We start from the raw sequence: 25,016 nt of genomic DNA, 5'->3' as shown, positions 1-25,016 counted from the left end.
TAAATTATAATATACTGTAATTATTTTGGTTAAAAATTAGTTATACTATGTGTATGAAATTATATTTTTATTATTTTAAATATTATAATAATGAGAGTGTGTATATTTCTAGTTCTTATTAATATGTATTAGATAGTTCTAATTTTAAATTTTGAATATATCTAAACCAATTTAGATTGATCAAGTGATCAACTTAGTCGTCCGCTTAAATAAGTATTGAGGGTTTGAATTCTGTCTCGTATGTATAGCAACTCATTGCCGGCCAATTGTAGATTCTTAAATGGAATTCAAATTCATGACGGATTAGTCCTTAACTTGTTGAATATCGTGGGAAGCAAAAAAAATATCTATACCTAAATTTTATTATATTTTTGTCCCAATTACTAAATCTCTCTCTCTCTCTGAGTCTGTTAAGTTCTTCTATTCAAACATTGATATTTAAATTATAAAAAAAATTGATTTTCATATTTTATAAAATATCATACTGGCGGTAATTGTAAATATGACGCTACTTAAAATTAAATAAAGTAACATAGATAAAATAAATAAAAAAAATTAAAAAAAAAACTTAATTTTGTATAAAATTTACCTATAAAATTCTGTACCGAAAAATGAATTTAATTTTAGTATATTAATAATATAAAATATTTTATATAATCATTCAATTCAATTAGATTTATCTATTTAGGTCATTATTAAAAATAAATTTAAGATACCAACATACAATTACTTTAAATTAAGCAACAATTATCAATACTATATAAAGGACACACTATTCTACTAAGAATGATTGCCATAAGGAATAATTTTCCAATTTTTTATACTAATATTAGAAAGTTTATATAATATTATATAATAATATTATCATTATTAATACTATATGATATCAAAACAAAAAAAAAAAATCACCGTGCTAATATAATATTTAATTAACACATTAAGACATATATAATATTTTGTTAATACATATATAATATAAAGTGATTTACAAATTATTATTAATTCGTATATAATGTATAATTAAATTTAATGAATTCAATTAGAATAAACAATAAATTATTTATTTTATTTCAGACTTTATAAATGAATAAATTAATTAACTAATATAACAAATTACAATTAATGTAGTAAAATTAATTAAGTAATATATATTATAATAAATTATATTAATATTTAAATATCTAATCAAATCAATTAGCTGATATAATTAAGTCATGGTAATAAATTGTATTGAATGAGTTAAAATAATTAAATCGGGAAACACTCTCCAGAACATGCCATGTCAGCTCATCATTAAGTGCAGACATCCGATTTTTATATAATAGAATAGATTATCAACAAAACAAAATATAAACAAGCAATCAAATATAAAATTCATTAATCAAAACTTCAAGAAACACAAAATTGCAATATAAACAAAGTAACTTGAATCAAGGGAATGAAAATGCTTTAATCAAGAGGAAATTGAGAGTACTTACAATTAAGGAAGCAAAATGAAAGATCAAAGCTTGCTATAAAATGCTACAATGGAAATTAATAAATCCTAGGAGAGCTATCTACTCTACACTACTTCTACTCCTAATTACTATGTAAAACTATGTAAAAATTGCTCCAATGCTTCCCCCCCTTTGATAAGTGTTGAACTCTCTTCTATATAGCACTTCAATTCAGCATCCAATCCATCCAAAATGGGCCAAGAGGCCTAAGAAATCGCGAAGCACATGCATCATGAAATCACGTGTTGGGACCTGTGCGGACGCACGCACGATGTGCGGCCGCACACGCGGCTGGAAATTCTCCTATGCGTACGCACAGGCACTCGTGCGCACGCACACGTCGCTGTATGTGCTTTCTTTGTTTTCTTCATATTTTCTCCCTTGTACATGTTTTCCTCCACTTTTGCCCATCCATTCTTGCCTTCAAGGCCTGAAATCACTCACAAATCATATTACGGCATCGAATGACATAGAAGTGGAATTAAAATCGCTAATCCAAGCATTAAAATGCATGTTTTCACATTTAGGATCAAATTAGGGATCAAACACAAAAGTATGCTATTTTGGTGCTTAAGTGTGAGTTCATGTGCTAGAATCCATCCAAAGTGAGTGAAAATACACCATCAAATATGGACTCATCAACTCCCCCACACTTAAACAATAGCATGTCCTTATGTTAAACTAATAAGGAGAATGATCAAAGGGGTAATCAACTTATTAAATGCAACTATCTATATGCATGCAAGTATGTAAATACAATCTATACCTATGTATCTATCTATAGTATCTATATGAAATTGGTAAAAATAAACAATCGAATTCCCAAGCAAGTATGGACAAATAGGGCAAAGCAAGGAAATACCCCATTGCAACCAAAATCTAGATAATTGATCCAACTCATCGAAAATGAAGCAACTTGCAAGAATACATGATAAGAAGCATGGGAACATAGAGTTGAGTAATTGAACACTCACTAGGTGTATATACACTCTAAGCACTCGGTGTTTAGGGGTTTAATCACTCAAGTCTCCTTTAATCATGTTTTCAAGGATTTGCCTTTCATCAAACAATCAACAACAAGTGATGCATGAACGCAATTATCATGAGGACTTCATATGGTTGTAATGGGGTTAGGATAAAGGTGGGATAGATATGGTTAAGTGGACTAAATGCAATTGAATCCTTGATTAGTTTAAGTCTCCAACCCAACCTAGATCAACCAAATTACCACAAAATGCAATCCTAACCTTCCATTAACTCTTTTTTCACAAACACTCATGTATAGCTCATCATTCACCTCGCATATGCATTTCTTATTCATTTCCTTTCATTTAGGGGTAACTTTTATCCTTTTTTTTTTAAGATAAAATGCATATGATTAAGCAGCTCATACATGATTGTTCCCATTTTCCAAAATTTTCAATGAAATACCCAGAAATAACCTTTTTCAATCACTACCAAAGTTTTCCAAAATTCTCCCACACTTAAATGAAACAAACTTCCTCAACCTAAGCTAATCAAGGATGCAATCCAAGGTAATTCATGGTTTTTCTGCTTAAGGTTGTGATGTGCTAAAGTCAAGAACAATGGGGTAAATAAAGCTCAAAGGGGTTAACAATGGTAAGTGCAAAGTGTAGGCTATATGAGAAAGGTGAGCTTTTAAACAAAGATGGCCTCAATCATGCTCAATGCAATTCAAAACATCAATCACTGGAAATAAAGAATCACACAAAACCAAGATTACAATCATAGAAGAGATATATCACACAAGAACAAAAATTAGTGGTTAAAATGTGTAACCACTCAATATAGCTCAAAACTCACAGGGTGGTTGTTCTTTACTCTTCTATGTTCTATGAGGAAATCATTCAAGCAAGTTTGAAAAATATTTTTCCAATCAATTCAATAGAATGCCTTTGAAACAAAATTCTTGAAAATTTTTGTTGTTTTTCACCAAAATAATTTCCTATATATGTAGGTATGTATGTTGTGATGGATGCAAAATTTTTCAAAATTTCCTAGTTTTTTCTCCTAATTTTCAACAAGCAAAAAGTAACATGAACAATTAGGACCAAGATACTAGGCATAAGCTATTCACATCATCCAATCACAATCCAACTCTGTACTATATACCATGCAAAATAAAATATATTATACCAAAGTTAAAAGTGCATAAGTTAAAGTACTAAAAGTATCTACAAAAGCATAATAAGGACTGAAAATAAACTAAAATGACAAGTGTTCGGAAGAGAATATTTACACCTAACAATAGTAGAACCTCCCCCACACCTAGATGATGCACGGTCCTCCGTGCCAAAATAATGAATCTGGGGAAGTCAACTTTGAGAAGGTGATGGGTGATGATGATGACGGTGATATACAATCAGCTCTCGGGATGTCACTGGCGCGGTCTCAGCTCTCGGCTGGTCAAGTGTCGGGTCAGGTGTCTCAACTACCATCTCTACTCTCGGCTCAGGTCCAGCTGCCTGCTCCTCAACTCTGGGCTGCTCAGCTGTGGGCTCCTCAACCATATACTCTGCAAGCTCCTTAACTGTCTGCTCCTCAACTCCATGCTCTTCAGCTATTACCTCCTCAACCATAGGCTCCCCCGGTCTCCGGTCTAGGTGCTCGACGACTTGGCCAGCTTCAGCTGCTGGCTCCTCCAATGGAGGCTCCTCGGCCTCTGACTCTGGTGTATCAGGAGGAGGTGGCCTATGGTCTCTACCCTCAAACTTCACCATTATCCACTGGAAGCAGTGAGCGTTGCGGCGCTTATAACGGTGCACGGCCTGGAGGATATCTCGACACAACTCATACGGTGTCTGAGGTCGGGGTATAGGTACAGGAGCTGTGGGAGGTGCTGATGGCTTTGCTGTGGCTGATGAAGGCTCAGAAGTCTTCCTCTTCTTCTGGGGTGGCCCGTCGTAATCTCTGTATGGCAGGAAAGGCTGCTTACTGATGTAGACAAATGTTCGGTCTGTCGGACATCTATCGACACCAGATAAGGCTGCTAATATGGTGATCAGTGATGGAAAGGGAATGTTGAATTTCAGTTGTTGGTTTACCTTTATCATTGACTCTCTGATAAGGGAAATAACAGAGATCCTCTTCCCCTCCAGAATAGCCCATAGTAATACTGCCACCCGGATCCTGATGTGCGTGGCATGCATGCTAGGAAGAATGTAATCAGCAATGATCTGCTGTCAGATCCTTGCCTCTGGGTTAAGATCGTTGCACGCAATACTCAACGGAACCGCGTTGTCCCCTTTACTGTACTCCCATCTAGCCTCAGGCTGGCCTATCTTCTCTAGGACCACATCCAAAGAAATCTTGCCCAGTGACACATCCTTCATCACTTGAGTATAAGCGTCGCGTGCCGGAGGAATATGCGGGATATCTAAGAGGGCCTCTAAAGCAGTGTCAGAGGTGTCCATGGTGACACCTCTGAGAAAAATGGTTTGGGCATCCCTCTTTAGGAAATTGGCATAAAATTCTTTGACCTGGTGTTCATTTACCTCCACCGGGTCAAATTTTATGAATTCCCAATGATAGAAGTTAATTCTGTTAAGGATCATATCTGCATATTTCTCAGGAAGATTTAGCTTCCTCTCATAATGAAAGGCGCGCTTTTCTAACTTCTTGTACTATTCTTGGGCCTCTACGTTTATAAAGGTGTCTGGTTGGTCACTTGGAGGTATAGGAGGAGGAGGAAGAGCCAAAGGATTGGCTTTCTCCTTTCCTTTGTGGGCCATCCTGAGAAAGGTAAAACAGAGCACAACTCAGGGGAACAGAAAAAATCACAGAAAAAAGAAGGATATAATCAAACAATTCAATTAAGGGCCAGTCAAATAAACAAACATCAATCAGGGGAAAACACGTTTAAAATAATTAAATGTTTAAAGAAAATGCGTTTCTCCAAAATCAGGCAACCTAAGTAACAAATGAATGAATGAACAAACAAACAAAGCATGTATATGACTTAGGTGCATTGTGTTTGTGAATTGAATGGAAAGAAACTGATTGTTGCCATTGTGCCTTAAAGGTTGAAAAATTTGTAAAAATTGGCAAAATGGGTACAAATCAGATTCAGAGTGAAAGCCTATGCATATTCATGCTTAAAAGATAAGAAGTGACCACATATACACAATCTCTTGTCCAAAGCAATGCTTGATTGAAAAGAAAAGTTGCCTTGCTCAAAAACATAAAGGAACAAGTGACTATGTATATGGCTTTGATGTTAAGAGCACATGAATAGGCAGTTAGTCAATTCACCGAACAAACATTATATGTACTGCTGCGAAAAGCGCCAAACAGAATTGAAGATTGATAATATTCAAGCTAGTTTGGGTTTAAAACAAAATGGTTCAGCAGTCAGCATATAATGCAGGGAATCAGCATGCTATACAGTTTAAAGTACCAAATAGGAGGATCAAAGATGCGAATTCAAATCCAATTTGGTTACAGGACACAATCAGCAAAGAAGTGCATAATGGCATGTTAATTATCAAAGGATGATATGCTCAGCAAAATTTTGTCATCAAACTCGATAATCACAAGGGCAAGTGAAGCTCAGATTAATGTTTTCAGCAGGGGCACAGAATACAGTAAGTAAATCATCTCAGACAGCAGTTACATTTAACAGAATATGTTGCACAAGCATGAAGTAAGAATGCAGAATGGCAAGAAAACCAAAAGCTATGGTGATCATTCATAGAAAGTTAGTCAAAAATCCCATTCAGGCATTTCAATAAGCATACCATGTGCAAAATTCAGCAGCAACAAGCATAGTTCAATATACATGGCAGCAGTCACCGTTCAAGTAAGAACAACAACATCATCCAGTTCAGAAAACAAACCAAAAAGACTCAGCTAGCATTACACATTCAATCCAGAGAATAGAAGTCATCTATCTTAATACCACCTAATAACTAGAACAGAATAAAAAAGCAGTAAAGAAAGAAGCAGTAAGGATAATCCAGCATAAAAGAAGTGGAACAGAGGGAAGGGAAACTGGGCTCGAACCTGCAATGCTTAAGAGAGAAGAGGATGAAGGCGGGTGAGGGTGAGGTGGAGAGGGACGCAGTGGCACATGGGTCCGCCGCTGCTGGGCGCTACTCACCAAAACAGAAGGGGCGCGGCCTAGGGCTGGCTCGGTGACTGGGAAGAAAAGAAGAAGGGAATGTAGAAGCATATAATGCAGGGAATCAGCATGCTATACACTTTAAAGTACCAAATAGGAGGATCAAAGATGCGAATTCAAATCCAATTTGGTTACAGGACACAATCAGCAAAGAAGTGCATAATGGCATGTTAATTATCAAAGGATGATATGCTCAGCAAAATTTTGTCATCAAACTCGATAATCACAAGGGCAAGTGAAGCTCAGATTAATGTTTTCAGCAGGGGCACAGAATACAGTAAGTAAATCATCTCAGACAGCAGTTACATTTAACAGAATATGTTGCACAAGCATGAAGTAAGAATGCAGAATGGCAAGAAAACCAAAAGCTATGGTGATCATTCATAGAAAGTTAGTCAAAAATCCCATTCAGGCATTTCAATAAGCATACCATGTGCAAAATTCAGCAGCAACAAGCATAGTTCAATATACATGGCAGCAGTCACCGTTCAAGTAAGAACAACAACATCATCCAGTTCAGAAAACAAACCAAAAAGACTCAGCTAGCATTACACATTCAATCCAGAGAATAGAAGTCATCTATCTTAATACCACCTAATAACTAGAACAGAATAAAAAAGCAGTAAAGAAAGAAGCAGTAAGGATAATCCAGCATAAAAGAAGTGGAACAGAGGGAAGGGAAACTGGGCTCGAACCTGCAATGCTTAAGAGAGAAGAGGATGAAGGCGGGTGAGGGTGAGGTGGAGAGGGACGCAGTGGCACATGGGTCCGCCGCTGCTGGGCGCTACTCACCAAAACAGAAGGGGCGCGGCCTAGGGCTGGCTCGGTGACTGGGAAGAAAAGAAGAAGGGAATGTAGAACATAGAGAAGAGGGAAAAGAAAGAGAGAAATGGATGGGTGAGTGGTAATCTTCAGAGAGGGAAGAAAAGAAGAAGAAAGGGTTACTGAGGAAACTGAAACGCGACACTCCCTCTCCTTTTGAATTAACGTTCGAAAATTGACCTGTGCGGACGCACGAGGTCGTGTGTAGACACACACAAGGAGAATGAGGGAGGCATGCGCGCGCACAGAAGCATGCGAGCGCTGCAGACAGAAGATGTAAAGCAGCTTGTGTGGGCGCTGCGAACAGAGGGATTTGTTCATGCTGTGCGGGCGCACAAGGGGTGAGCGCTCGCACATTTTTTTTTTTTGAACTTGAGAGGTGGGTGAAGCGTGCGGATGCACGCACAGTGTGCGGCCACACAGAGGGAAAAGATGGTTGGTGTGCAGACGCACGAAAGATGCGATCGCCACGACCAGAGGAAGTATTTAGGGTTATGCGGACGCACAGATTCGTGCGGACGCACAGGGACTAGGGAACAGGGGGCTGTGCGGACGCACAAGGCTGTGCGGACGCACAGGTCTCTGTTTCTGCAACAAAAATTATGCCTCTAGGGCATCAATCTTGACATCCAAAACAGTTTTTCAAGTCCCGGAACACCACAAAACTCCCAAAAACACATTATTTTACCAAAATTACTTAGCAAACATCAAAATAAAGAAACCAACCAAGCAATATAACCAATTATTCATGAAACAAGAGGTAAAAGAGAGAAAGTTAGAAGGATATTACCTTGGTGGGGTGTCTCCCACCTAACACTTTGGTTTATAGTCCTAAGTTGGACTTGGTGAGAAGATCCTCGTTAGGGCAGCTTATACTTCCACTCCTCCTTGAAACTCCAACCAAGTTTGCTATTGATTTGACCTTCAGGGTCCCAAATGAATTTCATCAAACTCTTAAGAGACTTCAAGCTAGCATCTAGGATTCTCAAGTATTGACTCTTAAAATTAATTCCTGGATCCCATACTTGAGTTCCTCTATCACCATTAACATACTTTTGCATTCCATGAAATCTACTAAATTGACTCTTGCACCAAAATTGAGCTTTAAATGCTACATTGGCTCCATGAATGAGCTTTCCATTTTTTTGCCAATTAATATTCTTCTCTACACCATCCACTACTCCAAGAAGGTTCCGAAGTTGACCATCCATTTCCAAAACGGCATATTGATGTGGGCCTAAGAAGCTTGTTAGAGAAGTCTTCACCCGCTCAATTTGTTCTTGCTCAACTGCTTCCACCCTTTGGAAACAAAAATCTTCCTCAACCTCCTTAGAATTTTCTTCATCATCACTCAAGTCAATGATTGGAGGTTGTGTAAAATCCATATCAACATCTCCTTCCAAATTTAATGATAGAGGTTCATGAAGGTCATAGAAGGAATTGCCCAAGTTGGACAAAAAATCTTGAATGATGAAATCCTCTTGATCAATTCCTACCAATGCTTCATTTATCTCCTTTTGCACTTCATGTTGTGCCTCAACTTCTTCTTCTTAATTTTGCAATTCTTCTTTCACTCCACACTTTTCACTTGGTTCCACACGTTCATCCACCAAACTCTCTTGCTCGTGGCATGAACGCAATGAAGCTAAATGAGCCAAAGCTCGTGCTAAGGTGGACATGACTTGCTCTTGCTTCTTACGAAACTCTTGTTGTTCTTGAATAAGCATGAAAAGTGCTTCTTGTGTGGCTTGATCCACGTATGAAGATGAAGATTAAGGTGACGAAGGTTGACAATCAAACTCATGAAGGTAAGGATTTTGTATGTAGTGAAGTGATGGTGTGTAAGATTGGTAACTATAAAGGTAGGTGTTTGGGCTCCATTGGGGTGCATTGTGGTAATAGCGTGAAAAAGTCATGAAGAAAATATAAACAAGAAGCTACTGGCAAAAGCAAACAAACAACTAAAAAGTGCTATTTACACTATTAACATATTCACAACAACCAAAAGATATAACACCATTTGCACATTCCCCGGCAACGGCGCCAAATTTGATGACTGCCAATTGCACGGGTTTGGATTTTCACACTAAAAATAGGATTTGTCCATTGAAAGTATAGTCCAAACCCAACAATTGATCATCAATCAAATGATAAAGTCAATACAAAATATAAATCGAGATCAAGAGTATTTCAACCTCGGGTCGTTCTCCTTAGGAATGCAAATGAAATGTTTTCTCTTTTGGTTGTGAGGAAAATGGGGTTTTCAAGTAATTAATGAAAGATTAAAAGAACTAAGCAATAAAAGAACAAAGAGATGATCAAAATTAGAATTTGTGCAAGTAAAGAGAGGATGAGATCAAAACTAGTGAAAATTCTATAAATGCAGTAAAAGAGCCTTGACTTAGGAATGAGAACCCAATGAATCCTATCATCGCCATAACCACAACTATGATAATTTTGATGAGTCAATCTCGCCTAGTCAACCCCAACCATCGAGGAGTAAGTCAAGCAAGCATAATTGACCTTAATCCATAAGTCCTAATCAACTTACCAAACTAATTGGTAAAATGCTAGCGTCAATGGAAACAAGAGTCAAATAATTACCCAAGAATTACCACTAAATGTCGGACATTATGACTCTAGTATCCTAGGAACTCAAACCACAAAATACACCATCAAATATGGACTCATCAGTGGTATCAAAAGACACTGCATCTCCAAGGTACTCGTAAGCAACTCGCAAATATAGTGAAAGAAGCTTGGCTCACTCAAGTGAAAGAATCAGTAATGTTCAAATTTATACTATTCCTAATCCTTTTCTTTCAGCAACACAGTAAATTCAGCAACAACAACCACAAAATAAATCAACAGCAACAACCACAAAATAAATCAACAGAAAATTTCAGATTAAACAACAATTTAGCAATCATTAACCACAACTTCAAATCCAAAATCAACAACAATAGAAATTAAAAAAATTGAAAAAAAATGATGTTTATGTTTTTCAAAAATAAAAAAAATAATAAAAAAGAAGAATGAAAATAGGAATAGAAAACTCGAAAGAGGGGTGGTGTTGCTGCCGTTTGTTGCCGTCGCGGTTGAGGAGAAGAGGAGAAAAAACGACAGTGCGGGAAGCTAGCGCTTTCGCAGCTGTGGTTGAGGATAGGAACAGATCGAGAGGGAGGGGAGCAGATCCCCTCACCACCAGAAGCTCGACGACGGTGATGGAGCTCGACGCCAAGAGAGTAGCTCCCACCTCAGTCGCGACGCGATGTTGGCGGCCGCACTGGAGTAGAAGACCCAAATTGGCGGCCTGAGCTGAAACGATGCCATTGAGGTCGATACCAACATGATTGTCATTGAGGACTAAAGAGGTGTGGAGATCGCAGAGGGAGTCGTCGTCGTAGGAGATGAGAAAGGCGAGGCCGACGCCAATGAAGGAAGGGTTGAGGTTGGAGATGGAGAGGGAGAATAAGGTGGAAAAGGAGGCAGGGGCGGAGGTGGTAGGGTGGCAAAAAGGGAAAGAAGAAGAATTGGGGTGGGGAGAGGAGAGTTCAAAGAGAGTGGTAGGAGGAAGGAAATGACGAAGAAAGAGAGTAAAAATTATTTTTATTATTTTTATTAATTGTTAAGTGTAATTTGGTTAAAAAATTAAAATTAAAATAAAAAATGACGATTTTATAACATTATCATTTTGTAACATTAAGGATGATTTGGCAATTAAAGTGTGTACCAATTAAAGTGAGATTTTGAATAATTCAAATGCATGCATTACACAGATTTTGACCACTTCTCTGGTTTTATTTTTGCATTTATTTAATCATTGTACTTTCCTTTCTTGTTTGTCAAATTAGGCGGGCTACATATTAAGTCTGATTGTTCTTTTCTTATTTGCTTTGACCAGAATTTTGAAATTTGGATTGAGTTGGTTTTTGTTTGGCACCAAATCTGCTCCAACACCTTTGGATATTGCTTCAATGCAATTCTTGCTTTATTTTCTTTCTTAAATGCTGCCAAGTCTGCAGTCCTAACTTGATGACATTGAAGCTGATTCTTTTCTTTTGTTTTTTATTTTTATTATGCAAATCTGTCACCCTAAACCACTACACACATGTTGAATAATAAGTCTTGCTCCAATCTGCGCTGCTAGATTGAACCACTTCTATACTACATATCGCTGTTCATACATTTCCTCATGTTGTAAAATTTGTGCATGTTGCTGGGGGCAAGGTACCTGAAGGCATGAACAAAATTTATGCTAGTTGAGGTGTTCTTTCGGTTAGTTGACTCAAGGCAAGCGTTTAGCTTGTCATCAAAATTTATGTCAGTCTTCAAATGTTGATAGTTGTTAGAAAATGAAAAGCAGCCCTGCAACATTATTATACTAAAATGGTAATGGCGGAAAAATAAATGTGGCCTATGACATGGTAAAAAAACAAAAATTTTAGGTGACAATAGAAGAGCATCAAGGGCTAGTGTTGATACATATGTTGAAGTGATCTTCGTGTTGATAATGAAACACTAGAAGTAAAACACTAGAATGTGTTTATGAATTTCAATATATGGGGCTGGACATCTATTTTGGACTATAGTTATGAACTACATGGTTAAAATTAGAAAAATATAACTAATTTAGGTGGTTTAGTCATTAGTTTATTGAGTTAATACTCAAAATCGTCCCTGAAAGATGCCTCGATCTCCATTTTGGTCCTCGAAAGATAAAATTAATCAAAATCGTCCCCGAAAGATACACGACTTGGTCACGTTAGTCCTTCCGTCAGTTGGGCGATGACGTGTCATGTTAAGTGCCACGTGGCACATGATGACGTGGCAGATGATGCCACGTGTCACGATATGATTGGTTGACGTGTCAGGTCAGTGACACGTGGCATGCCACGTGTCACTTGACATGTAAAAAAGTCATTTTTAATCAAAATAGTCCTTAAAAGTTCAGACGTAAGTCATTTTCATCCCTAAAATTTTAAAAAATAATCAAATTAGTCCATATATAATTTTTTTTAATTTTTCTTGATAATATTAAATTTAAAATATTAAAAGAAAAATTATATAATCTATCTCAAACATATGAAACACACAAAATATTAAATATTTTTAACTATATGGAAGTACTAAAGAAAATATTAATTTGGTCATAATATATATTCGTTAACAGCGTTAATATCTTAGTTGTCAAATTATTTTGGTTTGAGTCAAATAGATCTATTAAGAGATCCAAATCTTTTTTTTTATTAAATATTTACAAGAAACAAATATAAAATAGCACAAATGAAATTATTAAACTAATTATGTGATTATCAAATCTAAATTTATAAATGATGTTATTCAAGGATCGAAGGAGTGTCATTTTACTTTTTCTAAATAATGAATTTGAAAAGAAATTCAATTTTTCTTAGAACTTTCTAAATTTAATTAGTTTCAATTTATAATTCTGAAAGATTATATAATTTTTGTGTTTTATATGTTTGAGATAGATTATATAATTTTTCTTTTAATACATAAATTTTGATTTTAAGCATATAACTTTATTTAGGTTAAGAAATACATACATTTCAATTTTGAGAATATATATTCTAGCAAAATATGATAATGTAAGAAAAAGGTTTTAGAATAGAAAAGAATAAGAGAGATTTTGAGAAGATTTAAAGGAGAGAGATAATTTTATTGACAAAATTTTTAAGAAAAAAAGATACCATTACTAATTTTTTGTTTGTCAATTACATTTCTATTAAAATTAGTAGTATCAAAAAATATTTCAAATTTAATATTATCAAGAAAAAATAAAAAAAAATTATATAAGGACTAATTTGATTATTTTTTAAAATTTTAGGGATGAAAATGACTTACGTCTGAACTTTCAAGGACTATTTTGATTAAAAATAATTTTTTTACATGTCAAGTGACACGTGGCATGCCACGTGTCACTGACCTGACACGTGGCATGTCACGTGTCACTGATCTGACACGTCAGCCAATCATATTGTGACACGTGGCATCACTCGCCACGTCATCACCCAACTGACGGAAGGACTAACGTGACCAAGTCGTGTATCTTTCGGGGACAATTTTGATTAACTTTATTTTTCGAGGACCAAAATGGAGATCGGGGTATCTTTCAGGGACGATTTTGAGTATTAACTCTTAGTTTATTAGTTCGTCTAAATAAGTGTTGAAAGTTCAAATTTCGTCTTGTGCATATAATAATCCATTGACCAATAATAAATCTTTCAATGAAGTTCAAATTCACGACGGATTAATTTTTTATTTGACAGACTAAAAGCTATGATAAGAAAAAAAATTAGAGAAGCATAACACATTAGGAAGTTCCTCAATTTTTACATGAACTTGTACCTTCCCCTCTTTTATTTTCATTGTTTATTTTAATTCTTAGACTAAAGTATTAAGCATTATATTTAGGGAGCATCTCTCGTGGTCAAGGTTATGGCGCCCAAGAGTGAAGCGTGGTAATTGTTATTGGTCACCGCAGGACGGATTTGGAAATGTCTTGACAAAAAATGTGTATATCATGTGGGTAGGAATGGAAATAGGTTAGACTTTGTTTTTAATAGACTTGATTTATCATGTAGTTAATTGATTTGAGCTTAATTTATAATCTGTTATAGAATTTTTTTAAAATACCAAGTAAAATTTAAATTTGTACCTATTTTATAACAGGCCAAATCAAACTAAACATAAACCAAACTACAGATCACCTAGCCTTTTTTCACCCGTACATGTGCGCTGTTTATGAATGGAAAAAAGCTCTTATTAATTTATATGCAGTGGGTCGTACAAAAAACCAATAGTTGAATACCCATATTGTAAAATTCCATTAGGTATGAGATGTAGAGTAATTCAAAGTGCATGTTTATGTTCATGCTTGTTCGCTGAAAAAAAAATTATTATTTACAAAAAAATGAAAGATGATATTTTTTCTTATTCACTAATAAATCGACTAATTAAAATCATATTTTTATAATCAATTCGATCTTCCGATTGAATCGGAGGCGAACGTCTAGGAAAAGATCGTTTGAGTTTAAAAAAGAATCGCTTAGATTTATCCATGATTTATTTATTCCTATTCCGAAAATTCTATTTCTTAACAAAAGGGTTTTTTTATGTATACTTATACAATGTATTGACTTTTTTTTGGAAGTCTCATTTTTTTGTTATTAATTTATTTGAAGTTAATTATTTTTTGTTAAAAATTAAATAACTTGACAAATTTATAAGAATAATATCTTAAATTTTAAATATTATTCTTAGAAAAATATATTCTAATCCAAGAAACAATATTTAATTTAAAAATAACATGGGAGTTCTAATTTTTTTTATAATTTCATTTACATTTCCTTAATTCAGATATATTTCATTTAATAATACATCACAAAATACTTTCACTGTTTAGATATATGTCTTCTAACACTTCACATAGTATATCATCTCCAACCATTCTTTAATATTGGCATTTTAAAGTATTTTATGACAAAAAGATACATGTAACAAATTTTTTTTTTTATTATTATTATCCATTCTAATTTTTTTTTATGCCAAATATTAAAAAGCATTAATGTTTTTGAATTCTATTAGAAATCTATTATAAAAAAAAAATACTAATTTCACCTGAAATTCATGATTCAAAAGCATTTTTTGAGTCTTGACAATTAATTGAATTATTTAATTTCTCAAAAATTTCAAAAAAGAAAAACTTTTCTCTATCAATGATATAGAAAGTAAATTATTTCATATATATATATAAAAAATATTTTTATATTGTTATACACAAACATAATTAATAGATAAAAAAATCTTTTTATATGAAATATCTAAACATAAAATTATTTTTACTTTTTTATAAAATTTAAAAAAAAAATAATTAAAAAAAATATTTTTTTAAAGCTCACCCAAACAAACTATCTATAGCTGATATTTAATCAGGAAAAAAAGGGGACACCAATGAAGTCCTATTGGAGGCAGTTGAATACATCAATACATACTCACTATCATAAGCAATACATTGTTCCAACATCAGGCATAAGCTACTCTACAACAATGACAGCAACGAACTAAAGAGGAAAAAAAAAAAATAGAAGATTAATCTACTATTTCAACTTCATATCGTAAAAAGATATTGATGCAGAGTAAAACTGCAGTTTTTTCATAAACTTATCAGAGACTAAAGTTTATCAAGATCCATTTTATTTCCACCTCACCCTCCAATAAATAATTGAAGCATCCGACCTTCATCATTATCAAATTTCAACCCGAATTAACACTTTCAATCATGTCTGAGAGCTAATTTACAGGTAAAATTACCAAACCTCCCCCTTAAAATTAACCATAGTTGTGGCCTAATTCGACTAAATTTGTGACAAAATAACTACAAGAATCAATCTTCATGTTAGCTTAATCAATATAAATAAGGAATTAGAACATGAGAATTCTATAGGATAGGTCCACAACCATAGCATTCGTAAATTCTCCTAAACCATTTGGAAGAATCGAACCACATATGGTCTTGTACAATAAAAAGACGAACAATCTCTGCAAGTCAAATTAAAAGTATACATAAAGGTTTTTACTCATCAAACGTATAAAATATAATGATCTAGAGCTTCTGGCATAACCACCGGACACCAAAGGTGTTTGGACTTTATTAGTCATGCTGAATTGTTGAGTTCACCAACTGTCCTTTGTAGTTTATGATCGTCGAAGCTCCCTTCATCACGTAGAAATGCTGTCCTGGCTGGTCCCACAATTTTGAGGCGAGATCTTTTTTCGTTATCCTGAGTTGGTCTCAAACCTGACTCTGATGGCTGCACAACAAGTAATGCAAAAATAAAATAGTAAATCCACAAGCAGAACATAAGGGATACAAAACCTATATTACATTGTTATTAACAAATTAAGAACCCAAAAGAGGTTGGACACTTTCATGAAAATTTCAATAATAATCCAAAGATGACCAAGTAGCATGCCTCCAAGATCTATACTTATCCAAGATACTAACAAAAAAACCAAAGAGCTCAACAAGAACAACGGGGCAAAGAGAGAAATGATGATAACATACCTTTGAATATAGCGCCTATTAACCCCTTCCTCCAAGCCGCTTCCGACACCTTGATAGCCGAATCCACGCACACAACTTTCTCCGATCTGCGCTTAACAGGTACGCCGCCAATGACTCACGACGCTTGTCCCGGATTTTACCTCCGATGACGACCGCGGGCCACAAAGTGAGACCAAGAGCCTTCAAGAAAAACCACTCAATTTGACTCACTAAACCTACATTCAACTAAATTCCCTGTTGAAACTCTAACTATATTTTTGAAATTTTTTTAATTTTCCTCAATAAATTTTTTTCCAAATCAAAATTTCAAATTTCTAATCACTTCCTCTATTACTATTATCAACTGTTATTAGTTTTACTGTCATTAGTGAATTTACCGTGTTTCATAATATAAGTCAACTACAAACTCCCACTACACGTGTCCACAAATCACATATCACATAGTCACCTTAGCCACTTTAAACACTTGGCCACTACAGAAGCTCCCATTTATTTATACCTTGCCTAATTGCCTGATCCTCTTTTTTTCTCTAACAGAAGCAAGAAGTCAAAATATTTTAACACTCATCCTATCATCCAGATGTATTTTCTGATTCCTGAAAATTAAGAGCGCAAAGTACTTAATAGAAGATTAGATCTTGAAATGCCTAATTGTTGTTGTTATTCGAACACAAATATTAGACAAGTACTAGAGAAGGAAGCCATTTAGTTTATATATTTTAATAGGGATGTTCGTGAATTGGATCTAATATGTATATCAACAAAGTTTATACGAATATGATCCGAAAATTTTAGATATGGATCCGATCACACAAATAAGATCGGATTGCGAATTTTGTGTAGGTATTCGCATATCTGCATATTCACAAAAATAAAAAAATAAATAAGTAAATATTCTTTCTATTTTTAAAAATATTTTTGCATTTTGCAAGTATATCCAATATTCGGTCCGATCCGATTCGTATATGTGCGGATCGGATCCAAACTTAAAAACTGCGGTTATTGGATCTTATCCGATTTGATGATTTTAGTGCGGATCGAATTAAAATTTTGACTATATCAAATTTAATCCGCGTTCACCCCTATATTTTAACGTAGCATTTTCGAATTTATTATTAGAAACAAAACAAAAACATTGATGGCGATGAATAAGAGAATAAAATCTGTTGAGAAGAATTGGCTTGAAAGATAATTAGAGAATAGTGTATTTGGAAGAATTAATAGTGTGCAAACAAGGATTCTCAGTGGAAAACAAAAATCAGAGTGAGGGTAGCTAAACTAAAAATTTGGATTGAAAATTTAGATCAAAAGAGTGAAAAAATGAGAACAAAAGAATGGTTTAAATTTTAAACAGTTTCAACAAAAAATAATATTAAGAAAATATAAGAAAAAGGCACGTTAATGAAAAAAAATAAAGAAGAGAGTTAGAAATGATCAGACTTATTTAAAAATATTAAGTGAAATGATTACTATAATAACATAAATTCATTTTTACATTATTAAATATAATTTGATAAAAAATTATATATATTTAATCATGTAACGTTATATTAATAAAAATAATTATTTAAATAAATATAATTAAATTATTATATAAAATATTTTATATTGTCTCTCAACTCTTCAAAATTAAAATCCGTATTATTATTATTATTGTGATTTTAGTTAGAAACACAGGAAAAAAGAAAGAAAGAAAGAAAGAAAGTAAAACTCCAAATAACTGTGAGGTTCATAACTCCACACACCATCAGAGACCAGATACCAATTCTTCTCCTGCCGGTAGCTGCTGTGTGCTCTTCTCTTCTCCCCAATCCATCTCACGCCTCCTCCCTTTTCTTTTGTCCTGAACGCGCCGCTACCTAAATCTTACGGCGGCCTATATCGCCGGCGACGCCGACGTACGCGTTCCATTTCCACGCCGCCTACATCAGCCTTAGGTCAGCCGGCATCCACCAGTAACTAACAAGGGCGGTCGTGTGTGCTCTCTGCCTCTCTCTTTTGACCGTTAACTTCAACTGCCGTTTCTTCCAATACCATGTCGTTTTATCGCGGACTGTCACGGATTTCGAGAAATCTCAGAGGCGGCGGTAGCTTCAATGGAAGTCGGTTCCGTAGTCTCCAATTTCTTGCTTCTCACGAACACCACTCATCTATGGGCTCTGCTGAAAAGGTAAATGTCTTCTCCCTGCTTTCAACCTTGCTTCGTGTTTGTAATTAGGATCTAAAAGTAGTTAATTCCTTTTAATCAACTCATTGGAACGATTGGAGCCACGAGTAAATTTGGAATCGGTTTATGTTTTCTGAATTTTCTATTACTATCAATAAGCATAATCATAGTGCTTCCACAATGTTTGGTTTCAAAATCGCAATACTCTAATGATTAAATTATTACTTCCAATATAAGATGGATTAGGCACTTCATACCTAGATGATTATTGTAGGTTCATATTTGTTCACTAGTTTGAAATTGATATGAAGCAAATCATGAATAGTGGTTCTTGCTACAGGAGTCAGGGTAAGTGGCGGGTTAGACCAATGAATTTGTTTAATGCTTCTTTTTAAATTGTGAAGTAAGGGGAAATGATTGCGATTTAAAGAAAAAATGAATACCTAGCTGAAAATAGTTATGTTAACGAGAAGGAATTTTGAATTTACCAATTATGGAGATTTATTTTCAGTGGTTACAGTTTGTGCTAGTTTTAGAATATTATGGCTGAGGAAGATTGATGCTATTGAAACTTGGTTGATTAACAGAGTAATTGGAGAAATCTACTTTACTAATGCTTTAATTGTGAGATGCAGGTCAGAAGTTTTGTTTTTACAAAGGGTCTGCCAGCATTGCATAGTAGCAGATATAAAATCCATCAACAAAGCCACTCCATTTCTGAGGTTAGTTAATTTATGCACACTGCTATACTGCTCTGAATCCCATTTCTTATAGTTTTAAAGCTATATATATTTCACTTTCTTTACATAGAAGCTTCTACATTGCAGAACAGAATTCAAAAAATCTGTTTGAGTTGCTACATTATTTATAAATTTCACTGTTAGGATATCCATAACTGTAGATGTTCTCCAGAGAAGCTTAAACTAGTTCGACTAGTAGAGATTAACTTATTCATCATACCTTTTAAGAATTTAATTGGGAATGTCTCTTCAATCTTACATTTCTCAATGATTTTCACATTCCTAATCTTCTATTGAGACATATGTACTGTTGTTACTTGTCAGGATGAACTTGATCCATTTTCCATGGTTGCTGATGAACTCTCACTTGTTGCTAACAACTTGCGAGCGATGGTAGTTGCTGAGGTATTAAGTTTGTAAGTTTTTTATTTACTTTTAATGCAAATGCTTGGAAGTAACAAAAAATTTCAAAACTTATTTCTGTTTAAAGTCAGGTGTAGCTCATGGTGAAATTGAATATGACAGGTTCCTAAGCTTGCCTCAAGTGCTGAATACTTCTTCAGAATGGGGGTGGAAGGAAAAAGATTTCGTCCAACTGTAAGAATAGTTTTAATTGTAATCTGATCTAATGGTTATTCTCTTATCCAAAAATGTTTTCTTCTATGTTTTATAATATTGGAATTTGGAAATATTTGGGAAACCTAAATGTTCAGACTGTGCGATGGACAAGGGTTTTACAAACTAAAGCTCCAATTTTTCCTTGTTTTAGTATTTCTAAGTATCAAGATGCATTATTGCCATATTTTACTTTATCAATTTTATGTGGAAAGTGGATTTGGCATCAACATGTTTCTGTTGTCCTTATGCTTTCATATACAGGGTATGGTTGATGTATGTATATCTCTGCAGGTTTTATTGTTGATGTCAACAGCATTAAATCTATCAACACCCAAGCCACCTCATCATTTCGACCAAGGAGGCAGTGTTGCGACAGATCTACGCACAAGACAGCAATGCATAGCTGAAATAACAGAGATGATCCATGTGAGTCCTTCAGAAAATGTGCTGTATTAAATAAATGATACTTTCTTGACAGTGTTGATTCTCTTATGAATAAATAGAACTTACATGGTAGTTGGTTATTGATCTATATTTTTTCTTTGGCTTATGATTGTATGATGGAATTCCTATGAAATATAAAATAGATAAATCTGAACTTATTAAGCTCATTAATTTGTAGTCAGAATTGGAAGAAGAAATGTCTTATACTTAAGTCTGCACAAAGCATGGAATTGTGTTTATGATCTCTGCCCGCAGGTTACAGTTGTTTTAAGGGAAAATTCCTTTTTTTAGGCTGAGCGCGAGATAATTTTATAAATGTGTTCTAGGTTTAGCCATGTGTGGAAAGTATTGAAAGATAACTGTGACCATAAGATAATGCATAAACAACAAGAAAAACAACTCAGCCTTTTTTTTCCCCACAAGGTCGAGTTGGCTATATGGATTACACAATACCATAGTGTTTTGTTGTGAACCATATATCAATTTACACCATTTATAATCTAATTATCTTTTAATAATTTCACCACAGTTAGGTCTTCCTCCTCTTTCATCCATCCAGTCTCCTCTTTCTGGTATCTGTAGGTCTCCTTTGCATCCAATTTGGTAGGGAATTGTAACTGCTCCAATATTGTTTGCAATGGAGGAGTTCCCTCAGCTGCGTGCAGTTGTTGATAAGGGCTTTGACAACCCTGACAATGTTGATATTGTAAGTTAATGTGACTGATTTCATCAATATTTTCTCCCTTTGGAAAGTAATAACTAATAACTACCCTGTATTAAGACAAAGCTCAATTTTGATAGTATCTCCATTGGAATAACGTGTAAATATTAAATAATCCTCTGGGCTTAGAAGCATGAAAAATACTTGTGCCTATTTTGTCTTATGGTTAAAATTTTAATTAATTTAAGTAAGAATTGGGATGGAAATGGATGAAAAGTTTTGATAGCTTAATGAGTTAATGTCAAGGATCAACTCTCCCCAAGCTTAACGTATTGCATATGTCCAACTGCCTAGAAAGAACATTTATTTGATAGGTGTTAGTGTCAGCCACTCAAAGACCCCTGTATGCTAACACATGGCACATGCATCCATTATCAAATATCTGATATACCATAATCATTTATGATGAACAAGTGTTCATATTATACTTCTCAATACAACTTACAACTTTAGGCTGAATAGATTATTATTAAGTACCAGGAAGCCTCCAACTATCATATAACGTAACTTAGTAAGAGCAAGTATGCATGTGACATATACCAAGATTCTTGGCCTCCCAAAATGTTTCAGATGTATTGAGCTGTAGCAAGTTCTGCTATGGCATTGAGTATAATTTGTAGTCGTTAATTTGAAGTTCATTTCATTCTTTCTGTGATCATGATATCATGTTTTTGCATCATGCGGGTTGACGTGCGGGCTTGTCATTTTAGCAACAAATATATTAGGGTTATCTTGGAAAGTTCATAGTTATGTATTGTAATTTCCTTTTTTTATTTTCCCGCTAACATGTTTAATGTATATTTGTATATTTGCAAATATAGGCTCTTGAGTACCTTGGAAAGAGCAGAGGTATACAAAGGACAAAAGACCTGGCCATAATGCATGCTAATCTTGCAGCAGCAGCAATTGATTCCTTACCAGACAGTGATGATGAGGAAGTGAAAAAATCAAGGAGAGCCCTTGTACATCTTACTCAGAGAGTCATTACAAGAACCAAATAAAATGAGAACATTCAGGAATTTTAACAATTATTCTGTTCCAATTTTTCAAATTTCTATACTTGTTCCCCCAAAATTGAGGGGAAATAATTTGTTTTAGGACCAATTTTGTTATTCATAATGTTCCTTAGGTTTAATTCTTTTTTAAGGCTTGATAGTTTCCCTCTATTTTTAAATAGGCCTTTATAATTTTAAAAAATTTTGTAATCAGAAACTCCTATAGTGAATAAAATATTGTAATCAAAGTCCCTTCAACCAAATGATTGGTATGAATAATGTCACTTCAACTTCTAACATCTTTTGCTCTATCAAATGTCGGAAATTATATTGTGTTGGTGGGAATTATGTTTTCCCACAAAATTATGCATTTTAGTGTTTCACATGTATAGGGTACTGCAGGAATAGAAATTACTATTTCACCTTTTCAATTTTTTAATTTTCAAAAAATAAAAATTAGTCATGATGAAATTGCTCCTCACGATTTAGATTTATCCCTTATTCTGGAAAAAGTTCAGAAAAACCCCAATATTTTTGTATTTCACACAAAACTCCCGGTATAAAAAAAAATAGTGAATATCTAACTTGGTTCTTCACAATTTTTTTGAAGGACAACAAGGCCCATAAAAAAAATTTACTTTTCGACCTCTGATATTTTTTTTCGTGAGACAAATTAGTCTTTCTATTAAAAATCTATCTCTGGAGTTAATGGAATGTAAATACGTGACATGTTAAGATGGTGATGTGCCCATTAAGTGCCAGCTTGGATTGGCATATTAATGAATCACCCAATCCGACCCTTGACAATTTTTAAAAAATATAACTTTGTCTCTTTCAAATGTAGAGAACATAAGCAAACCCTAAGTGTCTCTTCCTCCTTGTATAGAACCCTAAGTGTCTCTTTCTCCTTGTGTAGAACCCTAACGATTACGGTGCTACCACCATGAGCCATGGAGATCATTTTTCACAAACTAGGAGTCACACTCTACGTGATTATATTGTTGGCGGAGACAGTAGGAGCTGCACCTTTTCTTCTGGGAGTGTTGGGCAGCCAAGAAAGAAGAAATTCATGTCTTCAAAATGTCACCTGGACACCTACGCAATTCTCTTCCAATCTTGCACAAAACTTAACCCAAATAGGTTCTCCTGAGATGCCCTAATTATAATGCAAGTATTGATTTATAATTTTTGCATGAATTTGATTTTTTTTTTGTATATTTTTTAAATCTAAAGAAGTTATATAATTTTATATTTTTACAATCAAAATTTTTAATTTTCAGGCATCCGTTCCACATTACAAGTATTTCAAGTGGCTAGATGTATTAGTTGAAAAAACTACTGATGAGAACATTATTTTTAAGAATGCTATTTTAATGGAAAGAAAATTGAAGGAAGTAGAACATAGAGTAAAGGAGTTAGAGATGGAATCAGATTTGAAAATTCAAAACGAAATTGAATCCCAAAGTAGTAAATATTATCTCAAATGTTTTAGGCTTATAATTTTGGGTTTAATTAGTATCATACTTGCATTAGCCTTTAGGACATGCCCTAAGTAGTTATCATAACTTTATTTTTGGCATTTTGTGGTAATTATGTTGCTGCGTAATGCTTTTCAGATGTAACTAAACTTATGTAAGGTTATATTTTATGTTAATGAATTTGAAATCATTTTAATCTAAAATCATAGTGTTGAAAGAAATTACATTATACTACAAATGTGTAATCACATCTTCTGATGGATAAATATATAAAAATCTAGGTTGAGGTATGGTCCACATCATTGCAGTAGAATTCGGATTGCTCCTTAACAGCTCACTCAAGTAGTCTTGTATTTTACTGTATTATTCTCCTTCTTTTCCAATTACTTGTTCCCTTGCACTCTTGCAGCCTTCAAGACTTTTGTGATCATCTCGTCATGCAGTTGCACGTTATACTCTTGAACCATATGCACCTTAGCCTCTCTGGTTATCAAGTCTGGCCGAATTTTCAAAACCTTAACCAACTTTCTTGCAACTCACTTGCAATCGGCCTGATTAGAACCAAATTCCCTCCCACACGTATGGTTATTTACAAAAATTTTGATCTGATAGCAACAATCTCTAAAATTATATGAGGTATAGATTAACCACAGACATCCTTCTTCAGCACACGTCGTCCTAATTCTTTCTGATTCGTTCTCTCATAGACAAAATAATTCTTCAAGCACTCCTTGAACTCGGCCATTGTGTCAAACTCCATACCCAACTCAAAGTACACTTTTTTATAGCCATAACCGATTTCGTGCTCTAGCCATTTGTGTTTATTACCTCCCTCATCATCTGATGAAGCAGGGAAGGCAAATACTTCACTCATAAACATACTAGGGCACGGATTCAGTACACGGAAGGAGTTTGCGCACCGAAATGCCAAAATGCTGTTTGGCGCACTAATAAGCTAAAATGTATCAAAATCAAAATATATATTTTTGTGGGGTCTTCTTCATAATTACACATAAAATAGGGGTAATTTCTTTTAATTTTTTTTAAACGAATATATTTCACTTCATTGTTAAAAGCCGTCTCCTCTTTCAGGTTCTCTTCCTCTCCTTCCTTTGTCGTCCCCTTCCATTATCTCCACCGCCAACAACGACAGAAAAAAAGAGCTAAAGCTCCACCATTCAACACTGTGAATCTCGGTGCTTCCTTGTGTAGAACCAGAAAAGCACCATGACCAATGATCCTATTAGCATTGAAACACCTTTATACACAGTACCAAAAGTACCATGACCAATGATCCTATTAGCATT

General features: G+C 34.4%; 1 protein-coding gene across 1 annotated transcript; it reads left to right on the top strand.

Annotated features, from left to right (window-relative positions):
- LOC107620387 (solanesyl-diphosphate synthase 1, mitochondrial) lies at positions 18,213 to 22,529 on the top strand. The gene is made up of 7 exons (XM_021114511.1): positions 18,213 to 18,716; positions 19,349 to 19,435; positions 19,778 to 19,858; positions 19,979 to 20,050; positions 20,363 to 20,524; positions 21,123 to 21,221; positions 22,058 to 22,529. Exons 1-7 carry the CDS (start codon positions 18,582 to 18,584, stop codon positions 22,235 to 22,237), a joined length of 816 nt encoding a protein of 271 aa, XP_020970170.1. The 5' UTR covers positions 18,213 to 18,581; the 3' UTR covers positions 22,238 to 22,529.

Source organism: Arachis ipaensis, chromosome B10 (genome assembly GCF_000816755.2).
Source record: "Arachis ipaensis cultivar K30076 chromosome B10, Araip1.1, whole genome shotgun sequence".
NCBI lineage: Eukaryota > Viridiplantae > Streptophyta > Magnoliopsida > Fabales > Fabaceae > Arachis > Arachis ipaensis.
Note: the sequence above shows the minus strand (reverse complement) of the source record. Positions and strands in the feature narration are given on the sequence as shown.

What these genes read in the sequence shown, in the direction of transcription:
- LOC107620387 (XM_021114511.1), top strand. Translation starts at nt 18,582, where the DNA reads ATGTCGTTTTATCGCGGACTGTCACGGATTTCGAGAAATCTCAGAGGC. An exon ending in CTATGGGCTCTGCTGAAAAG is followed by an intron (nt 18,717 to 19,348) that starts GTAAATGTCTTC and finishes TGTGAGATGCAG; the next exon opens with GTCAGAAGTTTTGTTTTTAC. An exon ending in ACCCTGACAATGTTGATATT is followed by an intron (nt 21,222 to 22,057) that starts GTAAGTTAATGT and finishes TTGCAAATATAG; the next exon opens with GCTCTTGAGTACCTTGGAAA.